The 21,565-nt window shown below is 39.4% G+C and overlaps 1 protein-coding gene across 1 annotated transcript in view; it reads right to left on the bottom strand.

The window, feature by feature from the left end:
• The window catches only part of LOC132392750 (collagen alpha-3(VI) chain-like), a 176,841-nt gene that overhangs the window by 15,567 nt on the left and 139,709 nt on the right, over positions 1-21,565 (bottom strand). The window contains exons 39-48 of the mRNA XM_059967060.1: positions 19,808-19,840; positions 19,376-19,412; positions 19,251-19,262; positions 18,677-19,170; positions 15,624-15,708; positions 10,331-11,020; positions 7,073-7,166; positions 6,939-6,976; positions 3,895-4,149; positions 552-611 (exon numbers count right to left, since the gene is read on the bottom strand). Of these exons, the coding sequence (XP_059823043.1) occupies positions 552-611; positions 3,895-4,149; positions 6,939-6,976; positions 7,073-7,166; positions 10,331-11,020; positions 15,624-15,708; positions 18,677-19,170; positions 19,251-19,262; positions 19,376-19,412; positions 19,808-19,840 (1,798 nt within the window). The remainder of the gene's footprint in view (positions 1-551; positions 612-3,894; positions 4,150-6,938; positions 6,977-7,072; positions 7,167-10,330; positions 11,021-15,623; positions 15,709-18,676; positions 19,171-19,250; positions 19,263-19,375; positions 19,413-19,807; positions 19,841-21,565) is intronic.

Raw genomic sequence — 21,565 nt, 5'->3', positions numbered from 1 at the left:
CTTAACACAAATATAATATACTGTATAACCCTGATATATCATTCATTAATGTTTAAATACATCATCGTTGGCTCGTTGCCAAGTGGTCAAGGTGTTCGTCTAGTTATCTGAAGGTTGCTAATTCAAGCCTTGGCTGAGGCTGCGTGTGTCCTGGAGCAAGGCACTTAACCACACATTGTTGTGCGATGACACCGGTGCCAAGCTATATGGGTCCAAATACCCTTCCCTTGGGCAACATTGGTGGCGTGGAGAGGGGAGACTTTCAGCTTGGGCAACTGCCGGTCTTCCATTTAAAAAAAACCCTGCTCAGGCTTGTGCCCTGGAAACTTTCCAAGGTGCAAATCCATGGTCTATCAAGACTAACGGAGGCCTACACATACAAATACATTACATTGAACTCCAGTGAACATCTAATTATATCCCTTGTAATGTGAAAATGTATATTTTCCTCAACTTTAACACAAATCAGATGAATTAGCCTTTTTACATTCGTTTTTTTTTCTTTCACTGAAACATTGCACAATCTTCAAGCACCATTTTTGAATAGTTACCTATTTCAGGATCCTCCAGGGGCTCCAAGATGACTTGGGCATCTTTTGCAAGTGGTTTTTCTAAAATTAAACCAGAAACATGGAAGTTTTGCACCAAGAATTAGATCTCATCATAAAAGTAAATCCTGCATTTATTAATGGAAAATAATCTTAAATCTATCAAGTAATTATTTTAATTTATTACAGAATAACTTATTAATTATTCTTTACTGATGACAACATGGTTCTGAGCTATTTGCTGAGTATCTAGTATCTAGTGTTAATCGACAAATATTGTTGTGGATCGCATTATTGACTGAATGAAAAGCTCTTGCATGGATCAGCTTAAAGGCTTTGTATAGTTGCTTGTTCTGAATTCACTTCACAGCGAGCAGTATCTATGGGCTAACTGCGCAAATCAAATCATCTCAGGATTATTTTTACAATGACTACATTATGGGAACTTCAAAGTTCAAAGCACATATATGTCACCATATAAAGATCTGAGATTCATTTCCTTGCAAGCATACACAGTAAATCTAAGAAACACAATAAAATGAATGAAAGACCGGACCCAACAAGATGGGCAAACAACCAATTAGTGAAATAAAACAGTGTGCAAACACAACAATAATAATAATAAATAAATAAACAATAAAAATTGAGAACATGAGATGAAATGTCTTTCAAAGTGAGTGCATAGATCGTGTGCAGCACACACAAAAAGCTGGAGGAACTCAGCAGGCCAGGCAGTATCTGTGGAAAGAAGTACAGTTTTGTGCAGAAACCCTTTGGCAGGACTTGAGAAAAAAAAGCCGAGGAGTAGATTCAAAAGGTGAGGGGAGGGGAGCGAGAAATGCCAGGTGATTGGTGAAACTTGAATGGGGAGGAATAAAGCAAAGAGCTGGGAAGTTGCCTGGCGAAAGAGACAGAAGGCCATGAAAGAAAGAAAAAAAGGTGGGTTGGGAAGGAACACCAGAAGGAAGTTCTGGCTGAGCAAGGAGATAACATGAGAGAGGGACGAGGGGATGTGGAATTGTGAAGGGGGGAGGAATTACTGGAAGTTTGAGAAATCGATGTTCCTGCCTTCAGGTTGGAGGCTAACCAAACAGAATATAGAAGATCCCGCTTGTTCTGGCAGATGGTGCATAGATGTTTGGCGAAGCAGTCTCCCAGTCTACGTCGGGTCTCACTGATATACAAGAGGCCACACCGGGAGCACCGGACACAGTATATGACCCCAACAGACCCACAGGTGCAGGATGCAGGATCACCTCACTTGAAAGGACTGTTTGGGGCCCTGAATTGTAGTAAGAGCAGAGATGTAGGGGCAGGTGTAGCACTTGTTCCGCTTACAAGAATAAGTGCATAGGTTGTGGGAACAGCATAGTAATGGGGCAAATGAAGCTGAGTGAAGTTAACCTCTCTTGTTCAAGAACATGATAGTTGAGGGGTAATTACTATTCCTGAACCTGTTGGTGTGGGACCTGAGCTATTGTACCTTCTTCCTGATGGCAGCATTAAGAAGAGAGCATGGCCTGGCCGGTGGACTCCTCTATGATGGATACAGCTCCATATTGATGTGCTCAGTGGTGGGAAGGGCTTTACTGATGACGGACTGTGCTGTATCCACTATGTTTTGTACAAATTTGTATTCAAGGATATTGGTGTCTCTATTCCAGGCCATGATGCAACCAGTCAATATATTCTTCACCACACCATCTACAGAAGTTTATCAAAGTTTTAGATGTCATGCAGAATCTTCACAAACTTCTAAAGAACAAGGGGCTCTGCTGCACTTTCTTCATATGTGCTAAACTCAGGAAAGATCCTCTGAAATGATAGCACTGAGGAACTTAAAGTTGCTGAGCCTCTCCATCTCTGACTCCCCAGTGAGGACTGTCTCATGGACCTCTGGTTTCCTCCTCCTGAAGTCAATAATCAGCTCCTTGTTCTTGCTGACACTGAGTGTGGCGTTGTTGATGTGGCACCACTTAGCCAGATTTTCAAGCTCTCTCCACTGATACGTTACCACCTTTAATTTGGCTTACAACAGTGGTGTTGTTAGCGAACCTAAGTATGGCATTGGAGCTGGACTTAGCCTCACAGTCATAAGTGCAAAGCGGGTAGAGCAGGGGCTAAGCACACAGACTTGTGGTGCACCTGTGCAGAAGGAGATTGCAGGGGAGATGTTGCTGCCAACCCAAACTGACTGGAGTCTGCAAGAGAGGAAATCAAAAGTCCAGTTGCACAAGGTGGTATTGAGACCCAGGTCTTCAAGTTTATTGATTAGTTTTGAGGGGATGATAGTATTGAATGCCAAGATGTAGTCAATGGGGAACATCCTGGTGAATGCATCTTCACTGTCCATAAGTTTCAGTGTTGAGTGAAGAGCCAATGAAATGGCATCTGCTGTGGACTGCTGTGATGGTAGACAAATTGGAGTCGAGTAGTTACATCGCTAACCACTCAAAGCACTTCATCACCATGGATGTAGGTGCTACTGGGTGGTAGTCATTGAGGCCATTACTATGTTCTTCATTGACACTAATTTGACTGAAGCCTGCTTGAAGCAGGTGGGTACCTCAGACTGACAAAACGAGCGGTTGAAGATACCGGTGAACACTCCAGCCAGTTGATCAGCACAGTTTGTAGTACTCAGCAAGGTACCTCATTTGGGCTGAATACTTTTCTTGGGTTCAATCTCCTGAAAGGTGCTCTCATCTCATTGGGGTAATGGGAGCTTGTGGAAGTTCTTCCGAGCTTTGCTTGGCCAGAGTGAGCATTGAAGGCTTGGAACTCATCTAGGAGCAAAGCTGTCTTTCACCTACGGTGTTTGATTTCACTTTGTAAGAAAGGGGTTCCCAACCTTTGAGAGTACCTTACAGATGGAACCTTACCATTAACCAAAGTGGTCCATGGACCCCAGGTTGGAAACCCTGTTGTAAGAGGTAATAGCATTCAGACCCTAACACTGTTGAGTATAACAGGGAATCTGGTATTCTTGTTCATCTATGTTACACGGGGTTTTCTGGTTCTTGGCAGAATAATTAAAAACAATACAAAGCACTTAAATGAAGCAAGTTGTAAGACCTGCCTGTGGTGCAATGTCTAAAATGATGAGAACAGCAGATTAAACTGCAAATTTCAAAAGCAAATATGGTAAACCCTGAAGTGGGAATATTTCTATCTGAGAGTGTTGGTTGGAGTTAATTGACTTAACTTAACCACGGTATGCTAAAATGGTGTCTCCTTATTCTGTTGTACATTAGGTGAACTACTATTTCTATACGACTGCAAAACTAACATAAAAATAGTCATAAGAAAAAGAAATCCACATTTTTTGGATTTTGCTATAACTTACTTGTTGTAAAAACACCATTGTAAATAGATTTTGCTTCGGACTGGGAGAATCCTAACACAATGACTTTGTACTGCTGTCCATTTTCCAAATCTTTTACAACAATTTCAGGATCACTGACATTCTGCTTCAGAACAAGGATGTCTTGGCTCACATCGACCACAGTAATTTCATAATTATCTACGCGCTGAGCTTCAGTCTGAGAGAACTGTAGGACGATACTGTCTTCTGTAACACTGGAGGCAGATAATTTCAGTTCTGTGGCAGCAAAACAGAGACAGAAGTGAAAATTTAGAAGCCAACCTTACATGCCAATGCCCCTCTGAAATAAAAAAACAAAAATATTGAGCATAAAAAAGATTCAAACTCTTAAGACCATTTTCTGCATAGCTTATACCCAACTCAAGAAATGTTTATTTGAAAAACCTTTGTACCCAGAGATGAATCAAAGCAGATTACTGAATATTTGGCAGTTCCCCATTCTAAACCAACTCAACCTATGTTTCCATACTCTACTTCCATACCTGCTCACCCACCATAACTTCCATCCAGTCAGGCTCATGCTTACACCAGGGAGATGGACTGGTAAAGCATTAGATGTGTTGAGATAGGTGGTTGAAGAAACTGGCTATAATAATATAATAATATATCAAGCCAAAATCAGCATGGGGAAAATCTTGCCTGAAAAATCTGTTGAAATTCTTTCAGAAAATAACAAGCAGGACAGGCAAAGGGAAAGCAGTGGATACTATGTATTTGGATTTTCGGAAGACCTTTGACAAGATGCCACACATGAGGTTGTTTGGCAAGATAAGAGCACAGCATTTTACAGGGAAAATACTAGTATGGATAGAGCATACACTAATTTGCAGGAGGCAAAGAGTAGAATTAAAGGGAGCCTTTTCTGACTGTCTGCCAGTGACTAGTAGTGTTCTGTAGGGTTCAGTGTTGGGACTGCTTCTTTTTTACGTTATATGTCAATGATTTGGATGACTGAATTGATGGCTTTGTGGCCAAGTTTGCAGACGATACAAAGATAAGTAGAAGGCTGGTTAGTGTTGAAGAAGCAGGGAAACTGCAAAAGGACTTGGACAGATTATGAGAATGTACAAAGAAGTGGCTAATGGAATACAGTGTCAGAAAGTGTATGGTCACGCACTTTGGTAGAAGGAATAAAAACATAGACTATTTTCCAAATGAGAAGAAAATTAAGAAATACAAGGTGCAAAGGGATTTGGGAGTCCTCATGCAGGATTCACTAAAGGTTAATTTGCAGGATGAGTCAGTGGTAAGGAAGGCAAATGCAATGTTAACATTAATTTTAAGAGGACTAGAATATAAAAACAAAGATGTGGCACTGAATCTTTGTAGGCACTAGTGAAGCGTCCCGGAGCATTGTGAGCCATTTTGGGCCCCTTATCTAAGGAAGGATGTGCTGACACCCTATAACTGATGGCCTTATGGTCTTAACATTCTGAATCAGAGATCGGAATACTACTAAGAAAATAAACTAAATTAAGATTAGAGCTTTACAACTCAGTCAATTTGGAATCTTTTTTCCATAACCTTGTGTGGCTCATTCTCTTATCAATCTAGTGTTGTGAAATAATACAATCTAAACTTGCCACAGTCTTCTTCAGTAATACATTCACAATCTACATGGCAGTTTATCCATTGACAAATTCTTGTGCGATTCTGGTGAAAACTGTGAATCCCTGTCTCCTCACTTCACCATAACCACATGATTCTTAGGCTCTAGGCAGTCAGGCAGGTTTGCTCAAGGCTTTAGGGACGCTATTAATACCATGATTTCCATTGATGTCATCGAACTGCTAAACACAGAGGGAAAACCATTCTCTAGTCTTTGAACTGGACTCTCTGAACATGGCCATGGTACTTTTAGCTCCTAGAGGTGTGGAGAAAGGGTAGTGGCATTGGGGGAGGGAAGGATGGAGGATCAGAAGGGTTGTGGGTGATTGTGCAAATTTTCTGCACCCCACATTAATGTTCCTTCATCACTATTGGAGTTTCGCATTTGCAATGATCAACTGGCTTGTGGAATTTAAAAAAAAACAGAAAATACTTGAGTCAGGCAGCAAGTATGGTGACAGGAAAATAAAGTTAAAGCTTTAAGTTGATGACTTTTCATCCAAGTGAAAGTAAAAGAGACAAATGGATGGCTTGTTGGAGGAAGAAGTAGAGATACAGTCCTTCTCGGTGGGCATTCCTGGAAGATGAGTGTCAGCCACTTAAAATGTAACTGAGGTAAAATAATAAGAGATGAAATGGATTTTCTCCACATTCACCTGAGATGTTTACTGTCTTTCTCTCTCCATACAGATGCAACATGTTGACTTTGGTCTGGGGCTGGCTTGAGGTCAGTGACCAAAGAGCTTCATGTTGCTAAGCCGCACCAAGCCAACAGAGGGCCCAGCACCAAACCCAACCTGAACCAATCTGAATGCAATACTATCTTTAGCAAGGAAGGAAACAAGAACAATCTGTGCTTTAAGTGATAAACAAAGCTGCCATTCAAATTATTGTGTATAGAGAAAAAATGCAAAAAGGGCCTACAAAATCTAGCTGCATATGAACATAGATCAGCTGCAGCTATTAACCAAAGTAAAAGGAATACATAAAAATGTAACACGAGTGAATCTGCAGATGCTGGAGATAAATTTAAAAAAACACGAAATGCTGGCAGAACTCAGCAGGCCAGACAGCATCTATGGGAGGAGGTAATAACGACGTTTTGGGCCGAAACGTTACCTCCTCCCATAGACGCTGTCTGGCCTGCTGAGTTCTGCCAGCATTTCGTGTTTTTTTTTACATTAAAATGTGTTTTTTTTTAATTCTTTGTGGTTTCATTGAAGGGCCAAAGGAACACTGAGGGAATGAAATTTGATCAGAACAACAAAGAGAGACATTTGGCTTTCAAAGTGTCTGATAGGAGACGGGCAGGTCCATTGGAAATCAGATCTTTGATCTTACTGAGAAGTGAAGCAGACTCTGTCAGAAAGCACCAAATAGCAGCAGCAATAACTTACCCATAAGTTTGTCTGCAGCCAAAGGAACATTGGTTGTGCTAGACACATGCAAAAAGAAGGGGAAAAACTCAGTTATTTTGCTGGAATAGTTCTAAATATGAGCTGCAAAGAGTTCCTGGATTGTATCTACTTACACCTGCTGATGGGCGTTCATAAACATTGGCTGGTCACTTTGGAATGATCCGCATTGTTTTTTCAGCTCTGGGGACAAGTGGAATGCATTCTCAGCTAGAAGAAAAGAGATTTTTTTTCAGGTATTTTCACATTGGCATTAAGAAAGCAACCCCACTAATTTTTCCACTGGCTTTGTATACAAACATGTGCTGAACTAAAGTGACAAAAAGAAGCTGGTGATTCAATTTTTCATCTGAGCCATCTTATTTGATTTCAGCTGGATGGTTTTAGAATCACTTCAGCTGGCTTTAATGCTCAAAAATATTTTCCAGGCATAAGAAGCACAGATGGATCCTTGCAGAAAACTCCAACTGCTGAGTGAAAATAAAAGTGGAGACAGTATTGTTTCTCACCGTTAACTAGTGCACTGCCTGGTCTATACATTGTCTAACTACTTGCCTAAGGTATAAACAAGGAGTACCTAAGAGGTACCCCATTTCACACAAGAGAGCATTTTTGGGAGAAATCTGAATTGAATTGAATTTCGATTTATTTTCATTTAGAAACCACAACTGCAATGCAGTTAAAAAAAATGAGACAACGTTCCTCCAGAATGATGTCACAAAAGCACACGATAAAACAGACTACACCAGAAAATCCACATAACGTTTGGCAATCCCCAAATCCAGAGTCCGGAGAGGCTGCTGTGTATTAATATCACGCTACCATCTTAGCGCGTTCCCCGGAAAGGACCTCCAAATCACCAGACAAAACAAAACTACCCAGACACACCAGGTCAGGGGACCAACTCTACCACCCAACAAACCAAAAACCAAACCTACAAGACCTACACAAAACCACATAGTTACATATTGTTATAGTTAACATATAATTACGACAGTGCAGACAATACCATAATTGATAAGAAACAGACCATGGGCACAGTAAAAATAGTCCAAAGATGTTAAAAGACTATAAGTTCAAAAGAAACCACCACACAGTTGTACAAGTCCTCAGGGTCCTGATAGATTTGTCATTCCATGCAGGCGGCAGAAGGGAATACTCCCGCTATGGACTTCCATGACGCTGTCCTCGCAGATGTAGCGCACAATGAAAGTGCCCCGACCACAGTGGGGGCAAGAAATGGAGAATTTTTTTTTTTAATATCTGAAACAGTACAAAGCTTCTGAAAAGTAACTATGCCCACTTACATTGAAACATATACAGAAAATGTTTCATATTCTTCTAAGTTTAAACTATACCCTCACTGTCAAAATTGTATTGAAATAAACTCTAGTACAATAATTTGAAAGTTATAGGTTGTTGTGTTAAAAGTACATTTATCTTGTTATCTCCATCATTTATTTGTCATTTCAATCCTGATTATCCTTCATTTTAGTTGGTATCTTTTAACAAACACAAAGTGCTGGAAGAACTCAGCAAGTAAGGTAGTATTTATGGCGAGGAATTAACACTGATGTCTTGGGCTGAGGTACGATATCATGTACCTACTTTTTTTTTAAGTAAAACTCAAACATTACTTTTTTTTTCTTAAGTTCAGTGCTACATGAGATACGCTTAGCGGTTTGGAGTTAGGGTTTACAACCAGTCCCTGGTAACTTCAGACACATAAACTAAATTCAACAAGCAGTGAAGACTAACACTATTAGGGTTAATACGAAGGACTTAACATAGATGTTTTCAGGTCTTCAATAGTGAAGTTGTCTTAACATAAGGCCAAGCACATGGAATGCATTAAACCTGGGATGGACTAATAGGCACCACATTTAACTGATAGAATCATGTAACAGTTTCCGGCTGTGATATTTAGTATCAGCCTCTGTTGATAATGGCATTAGGTAACTTTTCAACTTCATCATCGATAGGCAATAGAGGATCTTTCATTTGGCACAATACTGGGTGCTAACCATTTTAAAGGACTGACCTTAAAAAAAATCTACAACTGTAATCAATTACAATACTATACAATTTTGTTGTATCTCTTAACTCTAATTTCCTTTGGGATCAATAAATTATCTGTTTATCTATCTATCCTATCAGATGGCATTGTAATACTAAAATGGTACTTACACTGAACTCCAAAACATCTAAAAGTAAAATGCATTATTTTGTACAATTCATAATTTATATAACTTAATTCAAAGCCCAATATCAAAAACAACCTGGTTTGTCTTCTGAAATGTTAGGTAAACATTACAGGAGCGTCAAAACTAAAACCACAAGGCTACTGAACAGCTTCCTCCCACAGGCAGTCAGACTGCTAAATAGCTGCTCTACCTGACTCTCCTTTGGACACTTTTAACTTGCACTTGACACTTGTAACTTGTTTTTAACTGACATGTGACTGTTGTGTTTTACTATTTATTGTTATGTTTATTATTTAGTGTTGCATTTGTTATGTTATGATTGCACTGCTCCTGGGAACCACTGTCTCATTCTGCCCTGCAGAGCTGATGTACGATTAGAATGACAATAAAGTTTTTGAATCTTGAATCTTTTTGGAATCTTTATTTACAGTTTAGGGTACAAGATGGTATTGAGAGTCATAGAGATGTACTGCATAGAAATGGGTCCTTCAGCCCGAGTTTGTGTCAATTATCAACCATTCATATATATTAATCATAATTAATCCTTAATTTTAAATCTCTCTACACTTTATTAACTGCCTCTGATTCCACCACTCACCTATACACTAGGAACAATTTTAAGCAGCTAATTAACCTAACAGTGCATATATTTTGGATGTGGGAGGAAACCCACAGGATCACAAGGAGAACGTGCAAGTCCAACCACAGACTCCTCCTGAGATCAGAACTGAAGACTGGTCCGTGAGGTAGCAGTTCTATCTGATGAGGGGTCTAGGCCTGAAATACCCATTTCCCTCCACAGATGCTGCCTGATCCTGTAAGTTCTTCCAGCATTTTGTGTGTAGCTCTGGTAGCTGCTCCACTGTGTTCCTGTGTTAATGTTACATTTTTATTTTCCATTCATCAGTACTGTATTGAATAATATTCAGTGGTATCTATTCCAAATCAGAAGCAGGTTTATTATCACTGACATATGTCATAAAATCTTTTGTTTTGTGGCAGTTGTGTACAACCCAAACAATTACTATAAGTTACAAAATAATTAGTGCAAAACTGGAGTAGTGAATTGATTGCCAGGGAATTATGAATAATTGATTTTGTGAGGAGCATCTACGGGTCATTAGGATTCTCTACACAAACAGAGGAAGTGAGGGAATGGCTGCAACTTACCATTGATGTACTCAGGGAGCTGCTGTGCAAACCTCAGTAAGTCTTCATTGTGGAGCTCGGAGATTTTGTTGATGGGCTTGAAGTATACGTCTTGAGGTTCGCTTGCCAGGTTAATAAGATCCTGCTCATGAGGTTTGTTAAAGATGTTGAATATAACAATGAAGAAGCCTTTGCATTTGGCATCTGTGATGACTGCCTTCAGCTGCTCTTTTTCAGCTTTAGAGATATCTCCTGTGGTCAGTAGGGCAATAAGCTTCAATGACCTTGGATGGGGTGCTTTTTCAAAAATATTTGTTATAGTCCATTCGACAGCGTGAGCTGTTGCTGTTCCTCCTTCAAGCTGTGTCATCTTGTTCAGGATGTATTCTCTGATGTCCTGGCTAGAGTGGTAGTCAGTGAGTGTGAATTCCACTTTCACACGATCGAGGCTACTATTTGTTTGAGATTTGTACAGAGCATGCTGAACTAAGGCAACTCTGGCTTTATGGTTGGATGTTGCAGGTTCTTTGCTAATCTCCAACTGGTCCGTCAAAAAGGAAATGTACCTCTTAATCTCTATAAATTGATTTGGATTGATGGTGGCTGAGCTGTCTAAGATGAATGCCAAATCCACGTCCACATTAGCAGGCGTCACTGACCTTCTAGTTCGGTAAAGACTACCGTCACAGAACGGATCAACTTCACAAAAATCTATAGAAGAGAAGTTAGATATTAAACTCTTATAATTGTATTAATTGGTCCATAGAAAATGTCCTTTATATAAATTGAAAAAGTAGTTTATTGCAATAGATTTTATATCAACAACAATAACTGTGCACATGGACCTAGCATCTAACATGGTTGTCAGCTTGGGATCAAATCAGACACTAATTTAGTACACTGAAGTATACAATTCTGATGCAGCCAGGTAGCAAATTTCAATATGCACATTACTCTGAGCTGGAGGTGTTTATTGCCAACATTATATGTAAACAAGTACAGTGCTTAACAGTCACTGATATGCAGAAAAATTTACTAAAGTAAATTTAGTGACATAGAGTCATAGAGAGATTCCGCATAGAAACCATCCATTTAGCCCACTGAGTCTGCACAATGTACTAAACACAGATTAAGACCTGTGCAATATCTGCACTACTAGTTTTTATATAAGCTGCTAAAGTAGAATGAACACCAGGTGTATCCTTTTTAAGAGAAATCTGAAAAATTATTACTAATCTTCCTTGGCACATTCAAAAATTTTACCATTTCCTTATCAGGCAGAAACCAATTTTAGATTATAAGTATGTATCTTACTTCCGCAGAATAAGCCCTCCACAGTGAGCCAATAATCACTGTTAAAAGTTTGAGCCAAAGAGCTGTCTCAATTATTCTAAGGTTAGTTCACAGACCCTACAGTCAGCAGGACATAAATAAACTGAGGTGGGAGAGCCTATGATTAGAGGGCATAGCCTCAGAATATAAGGACATCTCTTTACAACAGAGATGAGATGAGGAAAAAATTTTAGCCAGAGGGTGGTCATCTCCATTGCGTTGAGGCTATGAAGACTGACCCAGTTGCTGTGCTATATGGCCACTAATAAGGTGAAGCAAAATTTTAGACCTGGTCCGGGTTCATATAACCATCTAATAATTACAGCACGGAAACAGGCCATCTCGGCTATTCTAGTCCGTGCCGAATGCTTACTCTCACCTAATCCCACTGAACCGCACTCAGCCCATAACCCTCCATTCCTTTCCTATCCAATTTTTTTTTTAAAAGACAAAATCGAACCTGCCTCTACCACTTCTACTGGAAGCTCATTCCACACAGCTACCACTCTCTGAGTAAAGAAGTTCCCCCTTGTGTTACCCCTAAACTTTTGCCCCTTAACTCTCAACTCATGTCCTCTTGTTTGAATCTCCCCTACTCTCAATGGAAAAAGCCTATCCATGTCAACTCTATCTATCCCCCTCATAATTTTAAATACCTCTATCAAGTCTCCCCTCAACCTTCTACGCTTCAAAGAATAAAGACCAAACTTGTTCAACCTGTCCCTGTAACTTAGGTGCTGAAACCCAGGTAACATTCTAGTAAATCTCTCTCTACTATGTTGAAATCTTTCCTATAATTTGGTGACCAGAACTGTAAACAATACTCCAAATTTGGCCTCACCAATGCCTTGTACAATTTTAACATCACACCCCAACTCCTATACTCATGCTCTGATTTATAAAGGCCAGCATACCAACAGCTTTCTTCACCACTCTATCCATATGAGATTCCACCTTCAGGGAACTATGCACCATTATTCCTAGATCGTTGCGTTCTACTGCATTCCTCAATGCACTACCATTTACCATGTATGTCCTATTTGGATTATTCCTACCAAAGCATAGCACCTCACACTTATCAGCATTAAACTCCATCTGCCATCTTTCAGCCCACTTCTAACTGGCCTAAATCTCTCTGCAAGCTTTGAAAATCTACTTCATTATCCACAATGCCACCTACCTTAGTATCATCTGCATACTTACTAATCCAATATACCACCCCATCATCCAGATCATTAATGTATATGACAAACAACATTGGACCCAGTACAGATCCCTGAGGCACACCACTAGTCACCAGCCTCCAACCTGACAAACAGTTATCCACCACTACTCTGTGGCATCTCCTATCCAGCCACTGTTGAATCCATTTTACTACTTCAATATTAACACTAAAAGATTGAATCTTCCTAACTAACCTTCTAACCTATCTGAGGACTTATTCTTGGTTTGGAATGCTGTTGTTCATTTCAGTTGTTTGCATGACTTGTATTTTTTTTTGTTCTCTCGTGCATTGAGGATTGGTCTTTTATTTTTATTCTTTTCTTTAAATTGGGCTCTTTTGAGTTTCTTGCTTTGTGGCTGCCTCTGAGCAAACAGATCTCAAGGCTGTTTAATGTACCCATTCTTTCACAATAAATGTACTTGATTCTTGAATCCATGGAATTCATTGCCGCAGATGGCTGTGCAATCTGAGTCATTGGGTATATTTAAAGCAGAGACTTATAGATTCTTGATTAGTAATGGCAACAAAGATTATGAGGACAAAGCAGGAGAATGGGGTGAGAAGGGAACTAAACCAGCCATGATCAAATGGTTAAGCAGACAAGATATGCTAATTGGCCTAATTCTGCTTTTATTAATTGTCTTATGGTCTTTGAATACTTTTATGAGGGAAGCACAAGGAATGTTACACTCCCACAATTCTGAATATTTCCATTAGTCAGTAAGGTCAGTGGCCACTTTATTAGGTGCACCCTTACACTTGCTCGTCAATGCAAAAATCTAAAGTGGCAGCAACTATATGCATAAAAGCATACAGGCAGAGGTTTAGTTGTTGTTTGAACCAACCATCAGAATGGTGAAGAAATGTGATCGAAGTGATTTTGACCCAGGAATGATTGTTGGTGCCAGAAGGGGTAGTTTGACTATCTCTGAAACTGCTGATCTCCTGGGATTTTCATGCACAACAGTCTCTAAATTTGACAGAGAATGGTGCAAAGAACAAAAACCACCCAGTTAATGGAAGTTCTGTGGGTGAAAATGCCTTGCTAATGAGAAATGTCATAGGAGAACTGGTTCTTGATGACAGGAAGGTAACAGTAACACAAAAAGCCATGTGTAAAAATAATAGTGCATATTGAAGTAAATTGGCTACAGCGGCAGAAGGCCACACTGGGTTCCACTTCTTTATCCACTTTATTCGGTGCTTTCCTGTACCTAATAAAGTGGCTACTGAGTGTACTTTCAAGTGTCATTTACATTTTCTTTATCACTACCCCCATCCCACCTTTCATTACTAATAATTTCTTTAGTTATAGCTTAGGATCTTTTCGTTGCATCCAAGTTCGCACTCTGTCAAGTACAATCTGCCCCCACAGGTACCATATCTAAATTTGTCGTTCACCTGAAACACCTGTCCCATCAATAGAAGAAGGTGCAAGGCCAAAAAGCTTGCAAATGAGACTTAAGCTACAAGAACGTAGACAAATTCCTTCATTGTGCAATAAAGTATTTCTTGTATGAATTACAGAAAGTAAAGGATAAAGTAAATACAGAAAGACTCACTGACCAAAGAGAGAGAATATATTCTTGAAGCAAATGAGTCCAATATATGAGAGAGCTAAATTACTAAATTTGAATGTATCTTTGCCCATATATTAGTAATTCTGCTATTTAACGATGTGAAGTTTATTTACGTGAATTAGGGCGAGACAAGATTCAGGAATATCACTCCTCCCTTGATGTCCTTAACCTACCCTATCCTAGGAATCAAGCATGCAATTTGCAAGAAAGAAAGCCAATGTTTAAAAGATCATTTAATTATAGTAACTATGGAGATGACGCATAATCCTTTTGCTTACAGATATGATAAATATTCTACATCCTTAACCCTTACATACTGTTCGGGTCAAATTTGACCCACTTTGACATTTAACAGCAGTAAAAACACTCTAAATGCCATTTTCTTTTAACTGAAATTTGATGGCTTTTTCTAAAGTGACCCAAAATGTGCAAAAATGAAAATATTTAAAACTGTTATACTTTTGTACAGGTGCTACAGAATTTTGTACATTGAGGCTGTTCTGGTTCAAATCTGACCCGTATCTATTGAAATGGATTTTAGATCTCTGAAACATTAATTAAGGTTTTTAATCACCCATTTATTAATGTCAGATAGGTTATTTATATATTCTAACTAGATCTATGGTTCAAAATTTGATATAGACACTTGTTATGAGGGGATCCTTGGGCCAGGTCAAAATTGACCCAGACCATATTGTGAACATATAGAATATGAACTGTACGTAAGAGTTAAATTTCCAGTGCTACACAAAAAAAGTACTGGCAAGATCTCAATTTTACATTGCAACATTATGGAATTTAGTGGTAATGTTTGATTTGTTTCTATTGCAGGACGATATTCCTTTAAAAGCACATGTATATTCTGTTACGCAATGAATCTGCCAATCAAAGGCTCTCTGGTGACGATGCGATGTACTCAATTCCATACAAGACATACAATTCGACTATGTGTAATGCTTTCCAGTGTTGACCTCTGTGCTAAGTGGTACCCTACACTTTGCAAATAAGCATCTTCCCAGTAGCCCTCTGAATGAATCAATATTTTCATTAGGGATGGGAACTGCTGATGAAAATGTACTTGGGTAAAAATTTTATCTTATGATAAAGCTGCCGTGAACATCAAAATATTTCAAATACGTTTAAAGTAACTGAAAGGATAGTGAAAGTTGATACTCACCTAAACAAACATAGCACTTCAACACCTTGTTGAGTGTTGCATTATCATTACGGAAAACAAAGGCTTCTTTAACGCCGACAGGTCTCTGGGAAAACATAGAATCAGAAGCTCATCTCTCTCATCATAGTAAAATATGTATAAAGCAAAAAAATTATCACCAGATATTAACAACTAAAACAATTTAATCTTATCATCATTGTGACTCAACACCCAATACTGTATCTGGTTATTTGAGTCAGAGAATTTCAATTCTACTTCCATGTATATACAAGGATTCTTCATGGAGAGCATGTTTGCAAAGTAACTGAGATTATTGCAACATGATGTTCTTTTGTACATTAAATGTATAAGAGTCATTCAGTTATAGACAAGTACAGCACAGAGACAGACTCTATGGCCCATCTGGTCCATGCCAAAAACCATTTTAATTGCCTATTCCCAATTACCCACACTGTGACCATAGCCCTCCATATCCCTACCATCCATGTACCTATCCAAACTTTTCTTAAACATTTAAATCAAGCTCGTATGGTCCACTTGTGCTGGCAGTTCATTCTGCATTCTCATGACCCTTTGAGTGAAGAAGTTTCCTCTCCTGTTCCCCTTAAACTTCTTACATTTCAACCTTAAACCATGACCTCTGGTTGTAGTCTCACCCAAACTCAGTGGAAAAAAGCCTGCTTTCATTTACCCTATCTATACCTTTCATAATTTTGTATGCTTCTATCCAATCTCTCAATATTCTACATTCTAAAGAATACAGTCCTAACCTATTCAATATTTCCTTATAACTCTAGTCCATCAGATCAAGCAACATCATTGTGAATTTGCTCTGCACTCTTTACATCTTTCCTGTAGGTACATGACCAAAACTGCAGACAATACTCCAAATTAGAAGTATGTCCTATAAACTCCACCATAACATCCTAACTTTTGTACTCAATACATTGAATTATGGACTTGTACACCCAGATCCCTTTGTTCTACCACACTCCTCAGTTCCCTACTGTTCACTCTGTACGACCTCCTCTGGTTGTCCTGATGATGATGTCAACTCAGGCCTGAGAGGTCAGCGTTGGGCATTTTCATGCTTACAAGGAGCAGAACATTAGACTGTGTGGCGTGCCACTCCTCACACAGACATTTTGTAGTATTTTTCTTTATTTTATGAGGTCGGGTTGCGAGCTTAACACTCAACCCAGCATGATGGAAAGCATACTCGGGAACGGCCCGACTGGATTCAAATCCGGGAATCTCCATTCAGGAGTCCGGCGCTGATGTCACTGTGCCACCAGCCAACCAGTAGGTTGTCCTTCTGAAGTGCAAACACTTGTCTGGATTACATGCCATCTGCCATTTTTCAGCCCATTTTTCCAGCTGATGCAGATCCCTCTGCAAGCCATGATAACCTTTCTCAACTATACTAAAGCCCCAAGCTTTGTGTCATCCATAAATTTGCTGATTCTTAACCGCATTATCATCCAGATCAAACAACAAAGGACCTAGCACCAATCCCTGCAGCATACCACTGGTCACAGGTCTCCAATCAAAGAGGCAACCCTCTAACACCACTCTCTGGTTTCTCCCACAAAGCTAATGTCTAATCCAATTTACTACCTCATCCTGAATGCCAAGTGACTGAAACTCCTTGACCAGCCCCTGATGCAGGTCCATGTCAAATGCCTTCCTAAAGTCTATGTAGTCAGCATCCACTGCCTTGCCTTCATCCACTTTCCTGGTAACTTCATCAAAAAACTCTATAACATTGGTTAGACAACATCTACCATGACCAACCCATGCTGAATATCCTTAATCATATCTGGTCTCTTAGCATACTTCCTAAAAACTTTCCCACAACTGATGTCAGACTCACCAGCCCATAATTTCCTGTTTCTGTTTAGAGCCTTTTTTAACCAGTGGAACAACACTGGCTATCCTCCAATCCTCTGGTGCCTCTCCTGTTGCTAAGGACGCTATTGTGTAATAAAGTGCATCTCTTTAGAAGGCTAATGCAATAAAACACCAAATGTTTGGAAGCTACCTTGTTTAGCTATTTTGGAAAATGTGTACTTGGTTAGTTTTTATTTAAGTCTAGATGAGAAGTTGGCAAAACAATGAATGGCATGTTATTTTTGTTTGGATCTCATCAATGGATCAACAGTCCCAAAACCAAATGACTGGATTAGTCAAAGCAGTGAATCTTCTGCTGATAGGAGGAAATACTAATTTGGTTAAAAAGTTAAAAACATGTAAGCCTTTTCAATTCACCAAATGTTCTAACTTTGAAGGCAAGTGGTGATCTCATCAGATTGTTTATTGAGCTTTTTATAAATTCTTACACCTGAAAAATAGCTAAAAAGTTTTTTACCCATGGATATCCAGTTCTTAGTTTCATGAGAGAGGTGACATTAAACATTTAGAACGATGAAAAAATACTGATCTGTAGGTGGTTAAACATCTGAGAAGCATGATCAGATGTTTCAGAAGCATGATCAGAGAATTAAAAAATAACAAATGTCACAGTAATATAATTTAGTGGAAAAGTAAGGAATATAATTTAACAGCTTTTAGCTTAAAAATAGCATGGTTAAATAAAATTAAGGGACCGTCCAGTTGATGGAGTACGGTTGCTGAATGTATTACTTATCTGATAATCATATTGAGCATATCCAGATGATCCATAAAAGAGGAAACACAACATTAGTAAGTCAAGTTTGTAAAAGATAAACAAAGAAACCCCAGTAATTTGCAACTTTTTTCTAAGTGTAGGCATTATAGATAAAGGGCTATTCTCTTCAGCTTACAAAATCATGAACAATTATTTACCGGGAGAAATTATTTATTCTAGCTATCCATAATGATGAAAGTAGATGCCAAGGAGTGGAAAGTATTTGAATAGGCACTAGAAAATAATTGGGACAAATTAAATACGGTAATCAAAATTCAGATTTTCCACTGTTAAGAGGCAGTGGTCTCCCACTGAAGATTTTTATTTTATTGAGTGTGTATCATTTATGAAAGAGCATAAGGAAATATTAAGTATGGAATCTCACCTGCAGTGCCCTGTTGAGTACATTGTCTTCCCTTGGGGAGAGGTAGACAGAGATGATATTGTTATCAGCGAGTTTTGTTAAAGCAGCGTTGAGGTCTCTGAGGTCTTTGGACTTCGTCTGTCCATCACTGAAAAACAAGGCTACCTTTCTCATCAAAAACCCACTTCGCACCCGTTTGAATGTGTTCCTTGCCACGAAGTTCATTGCATCAACAATGCTTGAGGCTTTCCGCGATTGCACGAACTGTAGGTTTTCAACCTGCTCGATCAGGTCTCGCCGATTCCGGGCACTGCTGAATCGGATCTCTGTGACAATATCACTATTGTACGTCAGGATGGCAACACGGGCTCCCTTAGGACAGTTGCTCTCAACTATGTTCAGATTCTGAATTATCTTGAGAATTGCTTCCTTATTTCTATTGAGCTGATTAACAGTGGTGGAAGTATCTATCACAAAGGCCAGCTCAGTTGGATAGGCAGGGCACTGCACGACATCTGATAAAAGGAAATAATTCTATTTCAGTTCTTCAGTGTGTAATCTAAATATGAACACTCATCTGATGAAAGGAACTTACCATGACAGCATGCTGCAAGGGAACAACAGAAAAGGAAACAATGTGAATGTTAGCAGGAATTACAATTTTTAAATAGCCAAATTTATATGCTTCACAGAAATAAATATTCTTCACAAAATACTTACGGCATGATTCTTTGATCATCCGGACAAGACTACATGTCTATAAAATGAAATAATGGAAAAGAGTGTTAACGACTATACAACAAAATTTAAATGATATGATGCAGTTGACAACATTTTACCATGGGGTGGCATGGGAGCATAGTGGTTAGTACAACACTTTACAGTACAGGCGTCTTGGGTTCAATTCCCGCCACTGCCCGTAAGGAGTTTGTATGTTCTCCCCATGACTGTGTGGGTTTCCTACAGAGGCTCCAGTTCCCTCTCACAGTCCAAAGACATATGAGTTGGTCGGTTAGTTGATCATTATAAATTGTCCCATGATTAGGCTAGGACTAAATCAGGGGATTGCTGGGCAGTGTGGCTTGAAAAGTCAGAAGGGCCTATTTCACGCTGAATCTCAATAAACAAATGAATATTAAACATTTTATTTACCTCAATAAATCTTCCTTGTGGTCCTTTTGCACCCTGAAGAGCAAAGGGCATATTAATATATTAATATGAATTCATATAGAAGCGTTCATAGTATGATACTTTATTAAAATATATTTGCTAATGTATGTTCCACATGGAAGTTGTGCCTGATCTGAAGGCAGTGAAGGGGAAAGCTGTGCTAGTACTCCCTTGTGAATGAGTAGCTGCAGAGGCAGTCCCAATTTCCTGTTACAATGCCCTGCCACTTGCTGAAGTTTTCTCAGAAGTTCTGTCATAATTACATCTGACAATCGAGACAACCTCTTAGAAAAAGAAGACCTTGCTGTCAATGACTTAAGCAGCCTGGAATGAAGAGATGGGTTTGCATTTCTCCCCACCAAATGAAACAAGAAACACTGTCACGGATGTGGACTGATATCTCACATCAGGTCATCATCATCGGTGGTCACTCGTAGCTGAGTATGATTCTTCTCCTGGTGGTTGATCTGGTCACTTGTCTCACGATGACTGAAGAGGCCAATACGTGATCCACAGGTCCAATTGCAGTGTTGCAATTGGAGTGAAGTGGAGGTGGATGTAGCTGATTCAGCTTTTCCCAGTCTCTTCTTACATTGAAGCTGCTTAGTCTCAGTGGCACGGTGGAAATATTCTTTGAGCCGTGCAGTCCTTCTTCAGCTTTTCCTATCCAGTACTGAATTCTCCCAACTGTTCAGGTTGATATGGCACTTCCTCAGGCAGGTCGTGATATTGTACTTGAACCACTTTTTCTGCCTTCCAGGAGTCCACTTTGTATCCTTGAGTTGTTTAGGGAGGCGGGTGTCAGGCATACAGATGTTGTGGCTGACCCAGGACAATTGGCGTTGAGCTATGGAGTACCTGCACAAGGTATTCAGGTACAATATAACAATATCCTGTATTCCCAAATGCAGACCAACATTCCTGAATTTAACTTTACAATCAAGTCGCTAGTTGAGTGAGACAGACACAGAGAAGACTGTAACAAAACTCTCAAAATCTATTGATTAGTAGAAGCCACACAACATCAGCATCTTTTCTCAGGCCAATATCCCCAGCACTGACATCTAATTGCACACAGCTAGCTCAGAAGGATGGACCTCTTCACCTGTATCACCTGTATTCCACTTGTCATTTTTATGTAGTCAGAAATAATATTGCTTTGCTTGGTGTCATCTGACTCACTGTTAATCTGATCAGCTTTTGTATCTCTCTTTCAGGGTGCCAAGTTACCATAGTAGTTAGCATGATCCTATTACAACTGAGGCTGTTCCAGAGTTCAGAATTCAATTCTGCTGCCATTCTGTAAGAAGTCCCTGCATGTCCTCACTATGGAACACACAGGTTTCCTCTGGGTGCTCTGGTTTCCTCCCATAGTCCAAAGATGAAATGGATAGGGTAACAGGTCATTGTAAATTGTCCTGTGATTAGCTTAGGGTTAAATCAGAGTTTTGGGGCTGCTAGGGTGGCGTGGTTCGAAAGGCCACTGCATCACTAAATAAAAACTGAACAAGTAAATAGGAACAGAATGGAATGCCAGTTTGGACCAAGGGGAAAAGGAGTGCAGCCCAAAAAAAACTAAACAAATTGTCATTCTAAGTCAATTTGTGCTACATACACAGTGAGGACAAGGAAATAAGTTCAAGGATGTCCTCCTTGCTATATTGTGACATCAGCATCAATTTGTTGGATGTACCAGTCCTGGCTGTCCAAAATAGAGAAGGCACTCAGCTTTCCATGTCA

The sequence above is a fragment of the Hypanus sabinus genome, chromosome 4 (assembly GCF_030144855.1).
Source record: "Hypanus sabinus isolate sHypSab1 chromosome 4, sHypSab1.hap1, whole genome shotgun sequence".
NCBI classification, from domain to species: domain Eukaryota; kingdom Metazoa; phylum Chordata; class Chondrichthyes; order Myliobatiformes; family Dasyatidae; genus Hypanus; species Hypanus sabinus.
This window is presented reverse-complemented; position numbering and strand designations above follow the sequence as displayed.